We start from the raw sequence: 17,044 nt of genomic DNA on the forward strand, positions 1-17,044 counted from the left end.
TTTCCCCTTTCATGCTAAATTGCTCACGTTCTTGATAAAACTGAATAAGGCTTCTGTATCAGAAGGAAAGAGAGTATCAACTCAAAACTCATTCATATTTTCTTGCCTCCTGACCCAGCGGCCTCGTTCAGTTTCACCATGAACTCAGTTAGCTGGAAATAAGCCTGTTATGGTGGTATCTAATTTCCTATATAGAGATTGTTCTTAGGGTATTCATTGAATGCACTTTGAATACACTTTGACTGCTAATTCTTACACAGTGACAATGTTACTCAGTGAATCTGGACTCTTCCAGCAATACACCACCCTGTGTCACAAACTTGTGTTGAACAAGCATAGCATCAGGAATCCAACCATTCTGTGCACCTGACCACCTAATTCTCCTGAATCAAATCCCACCAACCGATGCCAGTGCCTCGCTCATTTGCTAACCTGCGAGATGTTATTCTCTCTAGTTGGTCCATAATATCTCAAGACACCTTTTGTGGTCTAATGGAATCAACATCAAGACATGTGCAAGCAGTTATCTCGGGCAGAGGAGGCCCATCATGCTTTTAGGGAGGGTTATAATGTTTTGGCTCATGATTGCATATGTACACACATACACAGTAATCTACTACCATTTATCCAACCTTCAAAACAAAGACCATTCAATTAACCAACTCTTGCACATTAGTCAACGTCTGCAGCACCATGTGCTTCAATTATCAGAACAGCAAATTACCTTCCTGATATGGTTAGATAAATATATTACTGTGTATGTCATCAAAAGCTTTCTTCAGTTCACTCCTGGACAAATGCCTTTCCATGCTTCTTCCATTTTGGCTGGTCTTGTACTTCTCTTCACCATAAATGTCCATAACATGTTGTTCAGCTCACCATCCCATCTTACTGTGGGTCTACCTGGTTTCTGATAACCAGTTCTTGGTGCCTATTCTGTTGTTCTCTTTGTCTATCTGTTGACAGACATTCTCATTACATGTCCTTCCAGCATCATTTGTTGTCTTTTATTACTAATGCAATGTCTGTTACCTTTGTTTGCTTCCTTAACCAAGTTTATCTAACCATCTTATTTCTAGAATGGTTCTTTCCATGTTCTGGCGTGCTTTCAGTTTTTCTAGGTGATTTTTAGTCAGGCTCCAGGTTGCACTACCACAGGTCATTGTTGGGAGTACACACTAGTTATAGATCTTTCTTTCTAAGCACTTTGATAAATGGCTTTAAATATATTTCTATAATGGTTAAAAACTTTTGATCCTGCTGTTATTCTAGCTGAAATTTCATTTTCAAGTTTATGGTTGTTTGTAATGATTTGCCCTATGTATTTGTATGAATTCATTATTTCAATCTGTCTTTATATTTATTTGTTTTGTTTTTAAATAATGTATAGTGAAAATTCTGGAGTATTTTCACTATACATTATTTTTGATTTATCCATATTTATTTGTAGGCCTATCTCCAAACTTCCTTCATTTAATTCAATAATCGAGTTCTAGTTCTTTGGATGATGTTGCTGTTAGTATGATATCATCAGTAAATCGTAGATTGCTTAATATACTCCATCAATATTCAGTTCAGTTTTCTCATAGCATGTTCAAGAGCTGTAACAAATAATTTTGGTGAGATAGTCTCCCCTGTCCATGTGTAAGGCTTAAGTGCTGGGAGGACATCATGTTGGAGGTTTTAATGGAATATTTACAGCACTAGGAAAGGATTAAAAACTAATTTAATTTTTTTAATTAAATTAGTTTTTAATTTCGTCTGTCACTGAGACATCTTCAGGGATTACAAATAACTCTTGTAACACACAGACAAAGATAACACAATACTAAATGAAATGCATGGGTAACTCAAATCCCATCTAGGTGGTGTGCCATCTATGGGCATGTGGCCTAGGATGTAAAGTGAGACCTCTGACAATTATTGTTTCCCAAATTTTGGGAAGTTTTATGCATCTGTATTTATTTAAAGTCAGTAGATTTCTGAGTGCTGCTGTAGATTCTAAAAACAATCTTTCCCTTTTTAAATCTACTATGGTGGAGCATGGTAGTTTTTTCCAGGAGATCCTGTGGGTTGTATCCAATACATGGTCTGCAAGGCCAGATTTGACTACTATAGTTTTCAGTATCCTTTTCTGTATTGTTGTTCGTTATTTTCCCCTTATTTGTATATAATTCTTGATAAAATTTTGCTATAATCCAACATGTTTTTTCTGTTTGTAATCAATATTCCATTTTCATCTTTTACATCTGCCTGTCATATAAAGATTACCTGCATTATCAAGAAATTTTCTTTGTTTTTTTTATTTTCTATTGCTGTGTGTGTGTGTGTGTGTGTGTGTGTGTGTGTGTGTGTGTGTGTGTGTGTGTGTGTGATTTTCCACGGCTGGGTAATCCTGCTCTAGAGACAAAACATGGAACTTAAAAGCTACTTCAGACCTCCATTAAACAGGGTGATAGTCTCACACCATGCGGTGAATTTCATTTCCCATCTGAAGATGATCACAAACATCCATCCTGCCCAAGTTATGATTTGAACCTGCAGATATGTTAATCACTCACAAACCAACCAGATTTTTACATGTTGATTTTTATACTAGATCTATTAATATGTATTTGTAGATCCAGTTACAACATGACAAGTTATAACATATGTCAGATTTCAGGAAAACATTTTATTGGTTGTATAAAATGGAGGTGGAGGTCATGACATAATTTGCTGCAATAACGCTTAAGAAAAGAAATTTATATTCCTCACTCCAGATACATCTTCCTATATTTTTCAACATGTTTCTTATTTGTACATTTCATTATCTGTTGCTATGTTTATGATAATCCCACTCACAAAAAGTTATCCTATAGCACATTTAATCATTTATTCATTTTTTATAGCTCCCACCCACAAAAGGTTTTATGTATGCTATAGTGCATTTGTACCATGGTTGGGCTAAGGAGTTTATCTATTTTTTTTATTGATTTTTTACATATTCCAGAAACCTTGCTCTGGAGATCAAATTTGGAACTTGCTCAAGCCATTTCAGGCTTCCAACAAGTCGACCATTGGTCTCACAGTGGTCACACAAACTCACACCAGGTAATGAAATTCACCTCCTGTCTAAAGACAGTCACAAACATCTATACCCATGGTGGATTTCAAACCTGTAGCCTGTTGGTTGAAGAGGATATGTTAACCGTTTGGCCAACCAGGCCAGTGTTATTGATTTAATCCTGTAACAAGTTGTCTTGTTTTCAAGTCACCTCAGGCTTGTTTAACTTGAACAAACGTGACTTGTTATCTTTATGTATGAGAAATAAAAAAAAAATTGGAGGCACAACTAAGCATATAATGTAAAACAAACAAGTCTAGCCAGATAATGCACACAGTTAACACAGTATAGAAGTAAATTTCCTCGCTCATAATTTCATCTAAGCCCAATCCTAATATCAATACGTATAGTGAACTCAACAACCAAAGTAGTAGTTTGTTAACATAGCACTAATACGATGTTCTGGTGATTTTCACTTGAATGTTTTGGCTAGTTAATAATTTACAGTAATTTGTTGTAGTTAGAATCGGCTGTATTACAGACAGCAGTATGTACTCCCAAATTGGTACCAGTCATAAAAGTTTACCATATACTTGGCCTATTATAATAGACAAAGTATGGTAAATTTTCATGACTTTTATAATTCTTGTTATAAATGAGCATAAAGAAGACACAGACAAACATGTGCTAATACTATGCAAATATTTTAATGATAATAATTTACCATTTGAGGGAATATTCCACAATACGAGGGGGGTATGAAAAGTTCTGTTAAACACCTAGGACAAAAATGACTGGTTTATGGGAAAGACCTTTTTCTCAAAGCATTGCAAATGATGCAGCAGCAGCATTGTAACAAGTGTATAACACTTGATATACACTTTATGCGGAATATGTAGAATAATGTGTAAGTTACAGGTTCTACCTCAATTCCTTCATGATTATCACAACTTTTCAGCACACCCTCATATATATACAAAGTATATGTACGAGGGTATTCATTATATAATAAACTTATTTCTGTGACATTGAGACTTATGAGAATAATGAAAATGTCTGAAATACAATGAGTAATCATTTTCAACATTTTGAATTTAAGGAAATTAAATAAATTTTTATTTATTTATTAATATACAGTATAAATAATATGCCATGTAAATGTGACTTAACAAGGAGGTCAAGGGTCTCTGCCAAAGGTACATTAGTGAACAGCGAAGTAATGTCAAGGCTGACCATGATGTCACAATTTGTCAGAGTAAATGTTTTATTAATGTTTCAAAGCACAGAACATAGAATAAAAGAAGGAGAGTTGCCTGTGAGGGGGGGGGGAGTGATTTGGGGAGAATTGCCTGCAAGGAGGAAAGTGATTTGAATGAATGTTTGGCTAATTTGTAGGGGAGACTGTCTGTGCTGTCAATGGTTGAACAAACGGGATTATTAGGTTTGTGAATTTTTGGACTCCATATATCCTGGATGTGCTGACATAATAAGGTTTTGGCTTTTTGGTAACTTCCTTAGGCTAGCATGCAACTTTTATTTTTTAATAATTTATACACTTTTCTTTTCAGATTTAGTAGGATCTAAATCTATAATCTGATAAGAAGAGGAGTTCTTAAGGAGATGACTCATTTCTGTTATAATCTGTTTAACATATACATATAACAACAAGTAAAATATTTCAGCTATTATGTCATTGGAAACTAAATATGGAAATAATTCCATAGACAACAGAGTAAGCAAAGCTAATTTGGTGGGAAACCAATTCGATAAATTTATATGAAATAAGATTGAAATTAGCTAAAAACACTAAACTATAGCAGCACACAAGACAATGTACAAATGAGGTTTAAGTTATGGATCTGAGAGTTGGGTTAGCAATAAAGCACCTGACCAAAGATTTAAGACCACAGATATGAGAGTTCTGACAAAAAATCAGGGGCTTGAACAGATGGCATCAGTGGAAGAATCATATCTAAAAATGAAGATATTGGGAAGGCGCATGACATTGTCAAGATTGAAGAATGTTGATGAGCAGGGCTAGTCTAAGGTGATATTGATTGCTTAAATAGAATGGGGGTGGGGAGCTGACAAGTAATAAACAAGTTTGAAGGAAAATTGTTTGTAGAAGATGACGATAAATGTAAACTTAATCATGTAGTACTGTCATAGAGTCATGTAGTACTGTCATTCTTTTTTCTACCATCTTGGCATCAAGCACCTTGTTTCATCAACCTTTCCTCTCCCATTCTGTTTATGTGACCATGTACCATGTCAGTGTAGCTTTGCTCACACATTTCTGAATACTAACCTGTACACTCCTTGAGGATATATATCAGAAAATTGATGATGATAAAAAAAATAACAAAGGCACTGGAAGAGAGTGGTGGTATTTGGATTGTATGGGGACAATTTGTAAATCTTGCTTATAGCAAATAATTCCACATCTCTTCGAACTTGGTTTGTGGAATTAGAAAAGAGGAAGCAATTTGGAATTGTGTGCATTAAGAACATGATCACCTAGTAAGATGACTTCACTTTTTGAAGAAAGTTCAACTTCAGAGATAAGAAATTATGAGTTCAGAGTGGTTTTTAAAATAATTTCCTATCAACAATTTCCCTCAAAATAAGTGCATTGTTTGCATTCCAGTATGGTCATATCTTATAATTCTGTCTTCTAGGACAGTTGTGACTGAATCAATCCATCTAGATCTTGGTCTTCTTCTGGGTCTTTTTTCTACCATCTTGGCATCAAACACCTGTTTCATCAACTTTTCCTCTCTCATTCTGTTTATGTGACCATGTACCATGTCAATTTAGATTTGCTCACACATTTCTAAATACTAAAAGTGCCAAGTTTCTTCCTAATATCTTCATTTTTAATGACAAAGAGCAGTGGATAAACAGATGAACATTACTGAATGGGGTAAAGAAACCTTAAGTTAGAGGTGGTCAGAAGCAGAGGATTCTATGTTTTGCATTCTCTATCAAGCAATATTAGATCTCCCAAAGCACACGTGCCACCTGTGCTGCAAAAGAAACCATAGGAAGTGTAATTTTGATTGTTAAGGTAGAATGTGATGTGGCTGTAATTTGGGTTTCCATTAAAAGTAAGTATGGTCTTTGATGTGTGTAGTCTGTGATGATGATTGTCATTTATGGTGGTGTTTATGCTGCAGGTGTTGGTGAAGTGGTTGTTAAAGTAGTTTCTATATTGGTTTGGTTAGGAAAATTGACTTATAAAGTACAGTGTTTGTCAAATGAGAAAGAAAAATGCAGAAGTGTAGTAATGTCATGGGCAAAACTGTGGATTAGATTTGCAGTAGCTGGAAAATGTTTTTCATCATCATCAATTTCTTTATATATATCCTCAAGGAGTGTTCAGGCTGCTAGGACAGCACTGCATGATTATATTTACATTATTATTAATCTCCTATCAACACTTTTCCTCCAGATCAATCTATTACTTGTGAGCACTCCAATATTGTCATATCTAACATTTTGTGCTTCTAAGGCACTTCTGATCCAAATCAATCCACCTAGACCTGGGTCTTCCTCTCTGCCATCTTGGCATCAAACACCTGTTTTACTAACTTTTCTTCATCTCTTCTATTTAAGTGACCATACCACCTTAGATTAGCCCTGCTCACACATTCTTGAATGCAAAGAATGTCAGGTTCATTCTTGATGTCTTAGTAATGAATTATGCTGTGCAGTGATGGAAAACACTCGCTGCACAGCATAATTCAGAGTACTTGGTCAGAAGATCAAATTCCAGATTATTGGGATAAAGCTGTCATAGTCCCATCTATATAAAAGGGAATAAAGCTGAATGTTTGAGAATTATAGATAAATTTCTCCACTAAGTGTGCTAGATAAGATTTATGCAATCAACTTAAAAAGAGACTGAGAAAAACTGAGGATCAAAAATTTGGGGAAGAACAAGCTGGATTCAATTGTCAAGATATCAGATTTTCTCATTATAATAAACAGTTGAAAAATCATGGGAATAAGACAAGAGCATATCTTTTGTAGATCTGGAAAAGGCACACAACAAGCTGCCTTTCCATATTTCAAGTTTTTTCTACCTCAAGTATTGATGTGTACTCCTGTTTGCATTCCTGCTGAAATTTTTCTACTACTGTTCTCTCACAGCTTGTTTTGTTTAAGTCTTTCAAAGTAACTACCTCAAACATCTCAAATTTCTTCATCTTCAGATTTCATGTCACCTTTATCATCTTTGATTCCTTTTACAGTACTCTAGAGTAGGGTTTTTTGGACTAAGTATATAAAAAAAAAATTTTTTTTTAAAGGAAAAAATATATAAAATCAATACAAGTAGAAAAAAAAATCATTATCCTGCCTGTCATATAGATGTACTATAGGCACTGTCGGTGCCAGGTTATTTTGCGCCCCTTATTTCATAAACTAAAATGTTTCTAATTGACATTAAACAAAATAAAATTGTCTTTCAGGTTAAATTAATAGGGCTTTTTTTATTTTTTTTTTAATTAATTTGAAAATTCTCTGTTATAATTCATTTACAAAAAAAAAAAAAAAAAAAGTTATAAAATACCGAAATTTAATATTTTAAAATGTTAACGTTTTAAAATATTTATCTTAACTGAATTTTAAATAGCGGTAAGTTCAACAAATCATTTAGGTAAGGAACAAAAAAGAACCAAGAGTTAAATAGTAAAATAGTGTGATGTGTGAGGGATAAGGAAAAAGAATCGATACTTAAATCATATATCACTATTTAATTTTGATATTTTAGTAAAGTATGAATAAAGCAAAGCTTGAAGTTTTGCACCTGAATGGTAGTGCTGGTTTGCTAGTTTGCCTGAATGGTAGTGCTGGCCCTGACTATAGGTTTTTGCCTCCCTACTCGAATCAGTGTTTGCTTCTTAATTTCAAACTGTTTCATTTTTCTTCAGTAATTTTTCAATGAGTACTGTTCTTTTCCTCTAGTTGGTAAAGAATTGAACCTACTACTCCCCCCTCCTCTCATGTCTTTTCTGTCATTCCTACAAAATACTATATCTTTTGCACTTGATTCCAGTTACAACATTAGACTGTGAGAGCCAAGTTTCACTAATACCAGAAATTTTAGGCTGGAATGTATTCATCAAAGTAACAAACTCAACCACTTTGTTTCTGATGCTCCTGGCATATGTGTATAGACATAACAAGTTACCTTCTCCCTTTTTCTTATACTTAAATCTACAGTCTGCTTGGCCCAGTTGGTCAACTCTCTCTTTTCCCTCTTCCATACACACTCAATATGCCTGAACCTGAAATGTAGTAATCCATTCAGCAGATTCATAATTGTAATTGCACTCATTGACATTTCTATCACTATTGTCTACACATCTTAGCTGAAACTTACATACACATCAGCATTCCTCCCAAGGTGATCTAGTTTTCCCAACTCTTTGCATCAGGTCTCATTCCAATAAATAATTAAATAATTTCTACAGGCACCTGATGCCAAATCCATTCAGTGTGCAGGCTGGCCAGCCCTCTTATACAAATCTTTTCTACCATCAAATTTATTCCACATATCCAAAAACTCATCTGTTTTTACTTCGTAGCCTGCATGAAATCATTTACTGTCATTGCCTTCCTTTTTATCTCTTTACTGACATATCTTATTAATAAACTAACCATTTTTACTTTCTCACCTTTCTTTCTTGCTTCTTTTATCAAGTCTTTCATATCTTCTCTTATACTATATTTTCACTGCTTAAATCAGTTCTGACTAGCACTACCATCTCTTTAACTTTTATTTTCTGTTTTATTAATGCCTTTGTTACATGCTTTATTTTATCTCCTAGAAAGGTCGATGTTGTGACTCCTTTTGACAAGTGCAAATTTAATTATCAAATCACCATAGCATGTGACCTTTTTTTCTTAGATTTTAATTGACTTACCTATTTTTATTATTATCATCATCATCATGGATTACCTACCATGCTTTTCTTCCTATTATATTTCTCCTAAATTGCCTTTTTCTGTCTTAGTTCTTATAAACATTTTTCTGCTTTCACCAGCTCCCTGGTCAATTTTCAGTTTATTCCTTTTAATCTTGACATTTCATATTTTCTTCATTTATGTCATCAACATAAAGGTTCTCTTTATTGGATTACACATTACTGTTACCCTTAGCTTTTGACATTATCCTTACAAACTTTTACCCTTAGCTGCACTCTTGTTCTTCAGGGTTTCTGGTGTCATTTTAAAAAAAAAAAAAAAAAAAAAAAAATATCTTAAAAGATATTTAGAAAATGTACTGAATACAATAAAAAAAAAATAGTAAAAGCCACAATAATACATTAAGTAATCTAAAAAAAATTCTCAATAAATAAAAAAAAAAAAAAAAAAACTATTTTACAGTTATTTCAAATTGCACACCTCCTCACACAGGATTACCTCAAACCAGGTGTGTGTGTGTGTTGTGTTCATACTGTGAGCGGGCTAAGAATTATTATTATTATTGATTTTATATTTTTTTTTTGTCTAAGTATTATATAGACTAGTTACTATTTTTGAACTAAATTTATTATATAGCTTTTTAAAAACATAATTAGTCTCCATGAAATTTTATATTTATTTTATTTTTTTTATTTTTTTAATCTTCTCAAGCATATGCCCTTGATTTTCTTATAGGATATGCTAAAACCCTTGGTTGAAATAGCTTTACAAATGTCCCAGTTAAGAGAACTGACAGGAAGACAAGCTCCTACAGTCATTACATAAATTGTAATATCAGCAGATCTATTTTCTAATCCTTAAAGTGGAATGTTCCAACAATTTTTCCCCTAGGAGGTGTCTTAAGTTTACTTTCCATCTTCGAAGTACTGTAATCATTTTATACATTCTTTTTAATTTTCTTTTTGTAATTTTTCTTCATAGTTTAAGAAGCTAACAAGAAATTAAGTTCAGACAGTTCTAAATGTTTGAATATGATATATATCATCTTCACAGTTTCTTTTAAAGTGAATGCACACATAACTTAATAAACAATAATTTGGTCAGATAGTTAAATCCAAACTAGTTATCAATTTGTTATTTTTTATGGTCTAACAGCAACTATACACATGATATTCATAAAATACTAATGTAAATAATATTGACAATAACTCAGTGATTCTTGGATTTTAATAGGAATCCATGATTTCATAGAAACATCCTGCTGTCACCCAATGAAGTATCCATTTAGGTAATTTCAGAAACAGCAACTGCTTTGATTAGAAGTTTAAAGTATTAAATCTTGCAAACTGGGAAGGAGCAATATTTATTGTTATATAAATTTTTATTTTTATTTTATTTTTTTTACTCTGAACAGCAATTTGACCTCCAGTGAAGTGAATAGTTTTATACAATATTTTTTATTAGTAATTGCATCTGCTCATATTTAAATTACTTTTCTCTTTTATTAGTTGAATTACCAGTGAATATGTTCAACATATACATGCCATAATAAGTACACTTGTTCACATTCATAATTTATATATTAGTTAATAAAAGAAATTATATAAATTTGTATATTGTATATTTCTTAAGATAAAGTACTACTATTAGAAATGTTAATATCCTTAATGAGTGAATTTAGGAAACAAAGTTAAAATTGGGTATTATTGTACATTAATAACAGACAGATATTTGATTTGTGCAGGCAGACATGATAAAAATAGTATTATAAAGAAATATATATGTATATATTTTCTTATTATAAAGTACTGTTATTGGAAATCTGTAACGAATGATTTTGGAAAACAATTAAAATTGGACGCACGCATGCTAATAATATTTCATTTGTCCAGGCAGACATAAAAATAGTAGTGCTATGTACAAAGATCATATGGCAGTTGAATATTTTAGGGCATAATATTTATCCCAAGTAAGTAACAAACAGTATTCCAGATTAATATATCTTATGAAATATGATAAACACATTTTAAAACTGATGAGGAGAGTAAAAACATGTAAAGCTGCTTTCTAAATTCATCTGTAATTTAATAATGTATGCTATGATATTTACAAATTATATAATATATTAACTATTCTTATTGCACTTTTACAGTTAAGGCTTGTAAAAAAAAGTTTTTGACATGAGTAAATTTACTAATTAGTTTATCATAAATTGCTTCCACTTTTAGTTCATTGGTTGATGGATATAAAAAAAAATCAATAATTTCTGAATTGTGTGGAATTTGTTTGACGTTATTACTCTCTGTCTCCTTTTTCTCTTTTCTTAAGTGTAGCAACTTTGACATCTGCTGTCCTGATATTTTCACTCTGTCCATTTTTATGAATCTTTCATTTATATTGGCATGTTTCTTTTAATGTCATCCACTTTTGCCCATAATAAATTATGCAGTCATATGAAATGGACTTTTTTTAAGTGAATCACTTTGTAATAAGGTTGCAGTATAGGTGTTTTTCATTATTGCTGGTAAATAAACTTTCATGCAATGTCTATTCCAACACATAAATCTTATTTCCCTCATTCCAAATCCATTAGAATTTATGATTTGCAGCTTGTTTTATTCCAGTCAAAGCTTTGAGAAAGTGTACTTTTAGACTAATATCTTGCACCATTAAACCTAAAAATGTATGCTATTTTAGAGTATGCATTCTTAGATTGTTTAAGTGCTTTTAATATTTAAATGGCAAAGAGAATATGTGTCTTAAAGTTATCTTTATTTTACCAAGCCATTTAAGTTCTTTCAAATTCAACTATAAGAATAGGAATAAATTTAAAAAAATAAATAAATAAATAAACAACAATAAAAAGGAAGAAAGTTTTGTGCAGTTTCTTCTTGCAGCTTCAGAGGCTTTCCAGAATACTTAAATGGATAGTATTTAATTGGTACAGTCAAGTGTGTATGTGTGTCCAATACTTAACTGAGCATGCAGGCTATTAATGAAGTGTTTTTGTTTGTGACTGATTATATGTTTGACATAAAGAAACACATTATTTATGACTGCAAAGATGCTAATTGCTTCAATTAGAATTTATGATATATATCATGAGGTTACATTTTCCTTTCTCTGCTTTACATGCAAATGCATTAATGCCTATTTAAGATATTTTATTGAAATAGTATTATCAAGAATTTTTATGAGCGTGTTATAAGGCAAGAAATAGTATGCTGCCTGATTTGAATATGTTAAACATAGGGAGAGGGTGTTATAGGAATATATTAAACAGATTGTAAATGTACTTGTATGGTTGATAAAATATAAGCTGGAGAGCACTTCATTTTCTGTTTGCATTTTGGAAAATGCATCATGATTATATTAAGTAATTTTATTCTTATATAATATGCTTCTGATATACATAAAAGTGCACACACTTATTTAGCATTCTTATTTTTAAAATGAATAAATAGGACTAGTGAATATTAGCCTGGCCATTATTTTTAGTTCTTATATGTACATAGTTATTATATGCCACAAAATTTATTACAGATGCTTATAGCACTGCAATTGGTGTCCTACTACATGGCATTGACACACAATTAGAAAAGTGCTGCAACCCAGCTACTTCGGAGTTTCCATTTAAACATTTGGAAAACATATGTTTTCCAAATGTAAGGGTTATATCATATGCAGATGTCATGTTAAATTTTTGAGTTAAGTTTTCCATATAGATATAAAATTTGTAAGTTGGAAACAAATATGGAGCTTTTCTTCATGCCAAGAGCTTGTACTATATGATCTTTATGGGAATCAGTTCCTATATAGTGATCATTAGTGAATATATTGTACAGGATATACATTTAGATATATTTGGAAGGGCTTTCATGTATGTTTTGTTGGTGGGGGATTCATTGGTTGAAAGTGTATATATCCAGTTTTAATTATTTCAGTAACTTTGTTGAAGACATCTTTCTTTCATTATTGATCAATGTCTCTGTGTGTGTACTTGCTTCACACACGTGCACTCAGAGTTAAGCATTTATAAATGTGACCAAAAATGTGTTGTGATGATTGCCATCTTAAGTACTTATTTTTCTCTTTGTTCTAAATTTCTGAGAGATTGCACAGGGGTTGAAAATATCAGTTGCTAGTTGATTAGAACCAGTATAATTTCACACAAATGTATCTTTGCTCAGATTCACTTTCTGAAACAATTGAATCATCTCTTTAATACAGCAAAACTGTTTTAATGTAATGCTTAATTATTTCATTTCTGGTTAATAAGATCTTACATTTTCAAAATGTCATCACTGTTCTTTAAAAGAAGTAACTGATTCTGTTTAGAATTGTCATGGGATTAGGCGTTTTTCACTTGTGAAAGTCTCTTGAGCATTATACATATAAATGTTTTTATAATTAATAAAAACCTTAGTATACATAATTGCTTGTCCCTTGAGATAAATCCACTTGAGACAAGAGAATGAGAAGAAAAAAGAAATAAAAATTTTGACCAGGCAAACGTATGTCCAGTTATATCTTTTAAAGTATAAAATCATCTAAGATATAGATTATGAAATCTTGTTTTTGTTTTTTTAAAAAAAAATTTGTAAGTATGGACAAAACACAGATAATATATTTCATTTTTGGACCAGTTTTGTATTAAAAATTTAATAATAAGCAGTTAGAATATGTATTCATATTTTTCAAAAATGAAATTCCCTTGTAGAGAAAAAATATTCATAAGAAATTCTCATGGGGAAACTTAAAACTGCATTTTAATTTAGATTCCAAAAAATGCTATAACTGCTTTTATTATGACAATGCATTGTTAAATATCTTAATTTTCTTTATTTTTGCCATATTAAAAATAATGTTGCTATGAAAGTCAGAATCTGTCAATTACACATTATTATGTGAATGCATTCATAAAAGTAAAATGTTTTGCCTACATTATGACATTGTAATACTTTCCATGACCAGAAGTTTATGACATCTTTAATAATTTGAGGAGAAAACTGGTCCATTTTAAATTTGTATTCTTATTTGTTAATATTTAATTTTTTTTGTTGGGGAAAAACTTGTGTGTGTATATATATATTGAACATTAGGTTGTACTAGTTATAGTTTTAAAGAGATGATGAACTGAGTTCTGGTGCTAGTGTCCTCCTGTAGCAATCATTGTAATCAAGAACTGTTGCCAGGTTTATAGCCAATGTGTAGTACAGAGGGCTTAAAAAACTTGGTGCTGTATTGATGATCCTTGTGTTTTTGTCACTTCATCTCATAATTCTTTATATATATGATAGGATCAAGAATATAGCAAGTTTTTAATCTTTCATATTGCTCTCTCATTGCTCTGGAGACTTGCCTCCTCCATTTCTATGAATGTTTTTATACATTTCCAGTTTTACAGTTATCATGGCAGTTGCAAGCTGGTCACAAGAGTGTATTGAAAGACAATAACTTGCAGTTTAACAAATATGTGTAAACTGAGGACAGTAGACATTCTCGGTTTGTACCTCAATATTTATGAATTAAAATCATTTTGATTTCCATGAAATCATCTGTGCAGTTGAAATTGTATGTTTCTGAAATTTCACTTTAGTGTTATACTTATTATGTATATTTTCAGCTTTTAGAATTTCACTAGCTACATAATGTGATTTTTTTTACTTCTCTCTCTCTCTCTCCTCCCTGCCCTCTAAATCTCAAGTCCAGTTTGTAAAGTAGTTTTATTATTTTTAAGACTGTGCAGTTTGAAACCTATAGATCCAAATACTGATTTGTCATTCTGATTTTGACAAATACTCAGTTTTTGATTATTTCTTCATGTTACATTTTCATATTTCATGTATTTCACAAGTAGTGATTACTCCACACATCTTCCCTCCCTTTCATCTCTACTCTTCAAAATATTTCATCTTTCTTATGAAGTCAATTCTTCCCCCCCTCCCAAGAAAAGTTTTCCATCAAAGTATTTTTGAAATCCACTTGAGACAAGAGAATGAGAAGAAAAAAGAAATAAAAATTTTGACCAGGCATTAAAATAAGCAAAATTCTGTTATTGAGAATGTTTATCTTGTTTCTAATCAGTGTTTCTCTTGTTGGATTTGTCTTATTGTCTAAATAGACATTTTTAAAAATTGCTCTGTGACCAATTGTAAAAGACTTCTGTGAGAAGAATATTTATGCTACTGCAAGAATACACATAATATAATAGCTTAATAATTGGTGATATTTCCTGTACTAAAAGTTCACCCACCATTAATGGTAGGATGAACTTTTATGAGATAACAGTGTTTATGTGGAGAACTATAGTCATGATCCTTAATTATTAAGCATCATTGTTACTGTCATTAAGACAGATCTGTACTGCCAAGAATGGTTCAACAGTATGTGCAAGACTAGTGGAAGGGTTTATCTAGGAAGCCTGTGCATTTCCATGCCTTGTGCAGGATGGAAGCAACCAGCGCAAACTGCCTTTTGTATGATAAAAGATAAAGAATGTTATAAGTGTCCTCTTTGTGGATCTACTGCTAGGCATAGTTGTACATTTTGGTTTTGGGTTGGGGGGACTATGAAACTGTTACATAAATTTATATGTACACAAACATACATTAGAAACACAACCATCAGCAAATAAAAATGAGAAACCTCACATCAACGAAGGAAAAACTAGTCATTAGGACAAGAGTTTGGTGAAATGTCTGCAAGATGAAATACAGAGATATAGACCTGTGACAAAGGTGTCATTGTATTCTTTCTCATCAAAGGTTTTTTAATATTTATTTGGTAACTTGCTCTTACTGCATAACTTGTCCAAATATGAACTAATCCATAGAATATTATTTCTACATTTGTTATATTTAGAATGAAGCTCATATTTGGCTAAATGTGACATTAAAGAAATACAGAATTTTTACTGCTGGTCATTTCTTAATACTTCCCGTATTTCATTATATATATATATATATATATATATATATATATATATATATATATATCTACTGGAGTGGGATTGATGCTTTAGTGACCAACATTAGATGCGTAGAATACAGTCTTCCTCTTAAATGAATTAATTTCTTTGTATTTTATTAAAAAAAACAAAAAAACTTGACAGTTTGCTTGTGTATTTTTTCACCTTCCTTCCTTTTGTCATCCCCCCCCCCCCTCCAAAAAATTTAAACAGATCGATATATAGCTGAATTTATTATATATGTATTATTGCAATGCACTCTTAAAATGATATGGGTTAGTTCATTTTGGCTCTTCATTTGTTGCTAATATATAACAAATGTTTAAAGGAAGCAACAATTTTAAGTTCAAGGAGAGACATTTTCCATGTTATTTTGTTTACATACTAGTGGATCTGCCAACAAACATGTAAGGCACTGGGCACCTGTGGTGCTGCACTGAATGTTCAGTTGACTGATAGTGTGAAACTCTTCTGTGTTTGTTAATAGTCCCCATGTATTTGTAACTTCATTAACGGTGTAAAGATTTTATTGTTTGTGTTTGTCCTGGTATGCACGTGTGTGTGTGTGTGTGTGTGTGTGTGTATATATATATATATATATATATATATATATATATAATTAAATAAATAAATAAACAAAAGTTACAATAAAAATTTAAAACTCCGTTTGGTGTAAATGATTTATCATACATGAACACTTAAACTTACATCCAGAGATCATGCATGTTAAGGCCTTAATGTTCAGAGAGTTATTTAAAAAAAAAAAAAAAAAAAAGTTGAGGTGCTTCTCTTTCAATAACTTGTTAAAATGTGAGTTCCATTTAGTTGTTTAACATGTTCATATTCGACTTAACATGATATTATGAAAGTACTGGATCAGAATAAATATTAGTTTGCCAACCAACTTGTAATTCTTGATATCAAAATTTATAATACAGGTAACCCTCGTGTAACGCGGATGTTAGGTTCTACAGAAACGGCGCATTATATAAATCGCATCATGCAAGACTCTGATCACATAGAAAAAGTAGGGTTATGTTCCAAAATCATTTTTAAATTATATAAACAATAATGACATATCCAACAAAAATATTTTT

The 17,044-nt window shown here is 31.6% G+C and overlaps 1 protein-coding gene across 1 annotated transcript in view; it reads left to right on the forward strand.

Moving 5' to 3' along the window:
- Pgm1 (phosphoglucose mutase 1) overlaps nt 1-16,142 on the forward strand; it is a 359,120-nt gene extending 342,978 nt beyond the window's left edge. The window contains exon 10 of the mRNA XM_090410682.1: nt 9,713-16,142. Coding sequence (XP_090266808.1) covers nt 9,713-9,802 — 90 coding nt within the window. The 3' untranslated portion in view covers nt 9,803-16,142. The remainder of the gene's footprint in view (nt 1-9,712) is intronic.
- Nucleotides 16,143-17,044: the final 902 nt, after the last annotated feature.

Source organism: Typopeltis vanoorti, chromosome 20 (genome assembly GCF_054136105.1).
Source record: "Typopeltis vanoorti isolate ZY-2024b chromosome 20, IOZ_Tvanoo_1.0, whole genome shotgun sequence".
In the NCBI taxonomy this organism is placed as follows: domain Eukaryota; kingdom Metazoa; phylum Arthropoda; class Arachnida; order Uropygi; family Thelyphonidae; genus Typopeltis; species Typopeltis vanoorti.